Genomic DNA, 4,647 nt, shown 5'->3' on the forward strand with positions numbered 1-4,647 from the left:
AGATGAAATAATGCATGAATTATATTTCATAATATACGTGAAACAAAGATAAACGTGTTAGGAATAAATTTCAATTTTAATATCAGATTATGTAAGTACATAAAGTTTAGAAGCTATGCTTTAAAAAGCAATTGCATATAAAACTTAACTAAGTAAGTTTATTAATTCAGGTAAAAACAAGCAACAATAGATAAATATTAAGGTAATTCAAAGTTAACATAACAAAATCTAAGTCAGTAAATTAGAGCAAAATAATAAGTTATGAGGCGAATGAAATATTTTCAATAGATAATAATATAATTGTACATTACCAGGACTTGGTGAGTGTGGTCTCAGCTCCTGTTGGCTAGCCTGGCGCGATGGTGGCCGCATGCTTACGCGGGAACCACGACGATCCTTTAAACCAAGATTATTTTTCATGTAGGGTTGGGGCGATAAAATAAAGTCTTCCTATTTAATCACTTTATTTCTCACCCTTTACTCTAGTTTTACAAGATATATATTTTTTTACTTAATTTATTCGTTTTAGAAAACGTACGGCTATCTCTTCGCGTCTATTTCGTATATTTCTGCACTATATTATCAATCACTCACTCATCTTCGTTCGGAAACACGCATTTACACATCCCACATGCATAATTAAAATTCTAATCAAGTTAAAATAGTTTTAAACACATAGGCTCACATTTAGAGGCACAGACATAGGACTTAATGCGAAAGTTTAGAGAGATAGATAGATGGTTGTTAGAGTTTCTAGTCTATCTAAACTGCTGAAATAGCACATAGGCTACTTGCTTTTTTTTTTTTTTGGAATTCCATCCAAATCCATCCAAACTTTCACATACATATATCTACTATTAGTAAGATACGTTACCTGCGCATGAAGAAGTTTCGAGTCGCGCAACAAAGATACATTCATCAGCCGTGGGTTTGGCGTGTTGAAGATCGTCCGGTTCTCCCTCCAACGAGCCCTGAAAGTAAATATAACCTTAATCATATAATTACTGCAATAAAATATATGATGGTTTCGAAGTAACTTCGCTGTAACTGTTTTAAGCGATAGGTCTTTTGTTCTCATGCATTGTTGGTATAAATGTCATCGAAAGTATATAATAAAAAAAATGTTATAACATAAAACCTACCTGCTAAACAACCGAAGCACAACGCAGATGATGACAAACATGAGAGCCATGCCAACAAGAACGCCAATCATTGCCGGGTCGAGAGTCTGCGTGGATTCCTCTACTTGCTTCTGGGCTAAAGAGAAAATGTTAAAGAAAAAACTCTTCAGTATTTATGGTATTTTTGACAAGTGCGATCATCGGTTTTATAAAGAAGGTACTCAATAAATAACTGTTAAAAAGCTTAACTTGATCGATTTCACATCAATTAATAAAATACTATGCAATTTTTTCAAATGATTTCGTATTATAACTTTCAAAAATACGATAAAATAATATTTAGCCACACTTCTAATATTAAAAACAGCGCCATCTAGTTTAGTAAAACTACTAAAATTGAAAACAGCGCCATCTAGTTTAGTGTATAGGTAATACGTTATTTGCAGTTTTAAAATACTAGATGGCGTTGTTTTTTGCTAGTACAGTTACATATTTATTTAATTTCACTTACATTTACAAATGATAGCGCCACCAACGGTAACCTCCGGTACCATCTCATACATGCAGACGCAGCGCTCGTTGCGGCAAGTTGTCTTGATTACAGCCGCCTCGCATTGCTGGTTGAATGTGCACGACTCGTTGATGCCGGCGGCTGAAATATTTATACAAAATGTTTACTTTTCTGTCCGTCGTACATATAAGGACGCGGTAGAACATAGTCCCATGAGAACTGTGCTCAAACCGGTTGAAAGTTGAAATATTTTTATTCAAGCGTTAAAGACTATGTATGTTAACATTATTCTTTGTATGTTTTTAAATTTCCTTGTTCAATAAAATAACATCTAAGAATGGGTTTATTCTCTTACAAGTCTAATTACAAAAAATACATACGAAGAATTAAAAATAATTACAGACAACACCTCACTAGCACAGAATATAAAAACAGAATCCCGTTACGTTTCTTCTTCTTCTTAAGATGCCTTTCCAACTAGCGAAGGTGGGCGATCAGTTCTCCAAATTTGACTTTATCTCTTGCGAGGCGTTCCCCGTTACGTTAAAACAATTTTTTTTAAACATCCAATGAAATGTAATAGAATTTTCTTGCAGAAATACGAAATAATAAAATCCAACTCATTCATATTTAATAAAGTTTTCTAACATTCCAAGTTACGTTTTGCGAGCGTCGACCCTTTCGTAAATATAAAATGAGGTACTTCGGTTTCGTACGTATTCTCAAACAAAAGACATGAAATACGAGATCTTTGTTTAATGTATCTTTCTCTCTGAGTAAAAACAATAAGTGATTCTGTTGTAAGTATGATATTATAGACATTATGAAAAATGTGAACTGAAATCTAAATATGTTTTTTAGAAATATAACAAACAGTTTTTTTATACTTTGTTATTTTGTAACACTAATAGATGATATGAGTATGTTAGAAGAAGTTTGCGAGTAGCCCCCGTGGTATAGAAATAAAGGAATAAAAGAATAGCACGGTATGGTCATGTTATGAGAAGGGATAAATCGTATGTAAGAAGAAGGACGTTAGTTATGAATGTGGAGGTTTTACAGTGGTAGAGCCCGCTTTAACATCTTCGCACGAATTGGCCGGCTCGCCCGATGAAATACCATGACCACACAGAAAACAGGTGTGAAGTAGAGGCAATTTCGCGTTTCGTCTGATGACTGTGGTGCCGGAGGCCCAATTTTAGTCCCTTTCCCGTCCCACCTTTTTCTTATAAGAGAAGGATTGGAAGGGAAAGTGGATTTGACGGTGGAGGAGACGCATAGGAAGAGGAAATTTCCTCTTTATGTGCGTCTCCTCCTCCGTCGTTTAAGGGAAGGTAACGCATCTGCAATTGCGGATGGCAGCGGTCGCTTCACCATTTTGGCGGATTTATGTGACCGCTTGCTCGTCTACCACCTTTTTGTATAAAAAAGGTGCACCGGTACAGGTAGAATGATTCATGAAGAAGTAAGTGATGACAGAGTTATTTGGAGGACAAAAACCTGGTGCGCCGACCTTACAGGAGTAGCTTAGTTAAGATGATGATGACTTTGTTATTTTATACTCTGTATTTTTGACTTCGTTTTATACTATGCAGTAATACCTTGACATGGTAAACGTCTTAAATCATAAGGAAATCGTTTGGTCTAGTTAAGTGAAACGACTGTAATTGAGGATGTTCACACTTTGAATGAATTAAACGGTTACTAACAATAAAAAGAGATGCAGAGTCGAAATAATGTAATTGTAGGACGAAATATCTTTTAGAGCATAGTTCTCAAAGTGGACGATAACGCCCCCTTGGCGTTTGAAACCTAGACAGGGGCGTTATAGGGCCACAGAATAAATTGGGCAATGCATAATTTGTAATCGAATTTATTTTATATAGTATTTTTAAATTCACTTAAATTATATAAAATGGGGGAGCTGAAAGATTATTTTGGACTGTTTTAGAGTATGGTTCTATTTTCTACATACAAATGAAAAATATTTGGAAAAAAACATCCAAGTACAGCATTTCTTGTTGCTATATAAGTCAAGGACGATGCATACTTCATTTTTAATTAGTTGTTTAGTTTAAAATAGGTCATTATTTTAATATGTTGAAAAAACAAAGGCAGGCCTTGGATAATTATTCGCGCATAATAATTATGACAGAACAAAACGTTCATTACGTGATGACGTCACGCGAGTTGCAAGCATCGATCGTACTCGGGTTTTACCTCAAGCTTTTAAAAGCAATATGAATACATTTCTTTACAAATGATTTTTCTATTCAACTTAGAAGCAGAAAATGTTACTGTATAGTTTGTTCTAGATTTTTTTAACTGGATTGTCTGTTAGAATAAATATTTTAAAGTATGTAACGAGAGAACTCAAAACATACTGGACTAATTAAAAAAATGTAATAAAAAGGTGCATAATCATTAAGTACAATAAGTTGTATTGGTTCCTAATTTTGAAAAGCATTGTTATCCACTCTAAAACACGCTTGCTTGCATAAGCTTACCTTTAGCACATTTATCGAAGTCATTTGATACTGGCATAGTCGGGTCGCAGCGACAGTTCTCCCCATCGCAGATGGAATGCTGGAAACCGCACTCGTCCACAGAAGTGCATGAGTCCCCGTACATCTTCGTGCCGCGTTTTGTAGGATCTAAAAGTTCAAAAATAATAAAAGTGGAGGTTTTAATCTATACTAGTATTATAAAGAAGAAATATTTGTAAACTTGGTTTTTTCTTTATATTGAAATAACTCAAAAACTATTGAGTCGATTTCAAAAATTCTTTCACCATTAAAAAGCTACGTTATCGCTGAGCAACGTAAGCTTTTTAAATTTCACGTGTACGATGTCGCGTGTAACAGCTAGTGGGTATAAAAATTCAGTATAAGACTAGGGTACTGACCATTCTTTACAATTTTTTCACTTTATTGTAAAGAATTCATCAGTATCGGTTTACATAAATATAAGTTTGCAAAAAATAAGCCTTCATTGGACAGAGGAGAGAATGATCAA

At 34.4% G+C, this 4,647-nt stretch overlaps 1 protein-coding gene across 1 annotated transcript in view; it reads right to left on the minus strand.

Annotated features, from left to right (window-relative positions):
* LOC106103579 overlaps positions 1 to 4,281 on the minus strand; it is a 5,486-nt gene extending 1,205 nt beyond the window's left edge. The window contains exons 1-5 of the mRNA XM_013283360.1: positions 4,140 to 4,281; positions 1,633 to 1,773; positions 1,143 to 1,257; positions 875 to 971; positions 312 to 396 (exon numbers count right to left, since the gene is read on the minus strand). Of these exons, the coding sequence (XP_013138814.1) occupies positions 312 to 396; positions 875 to 971; positions 1,143 to 1,257; positions 1,633 to 1,773; positions 4,140 to 4,263 (562 nt within the window). The 5' untranslated portion in view covers positions 4,264 to 4,281. The remainder of the gene's footprint in view (positions 1 to 311; positions 397 to 874; positions 972 to 1,142; positions 1,258 to 1,632; positions 1,774 to 4,139) is intronic.
* Between the last annotated feature and the right edge of the window lie 366 nt (positions 4,282 to 4,647).

Source organism: Papilio polytes, unplaced genomic scaffold (assembly GCF_000836215.1).
Source record: "Papilio polytes unplaced genomic scaffold, Ppol_1.0 DF823731.1, whole genome shotgun sequence".
Taxonomy (NCBI): domain Eukaryota; kingdom Metazoa; phylum Arthropoda; class Insecta; order Lepidoptera; family Papilionidae; genus Papilio; species Papilio polytes.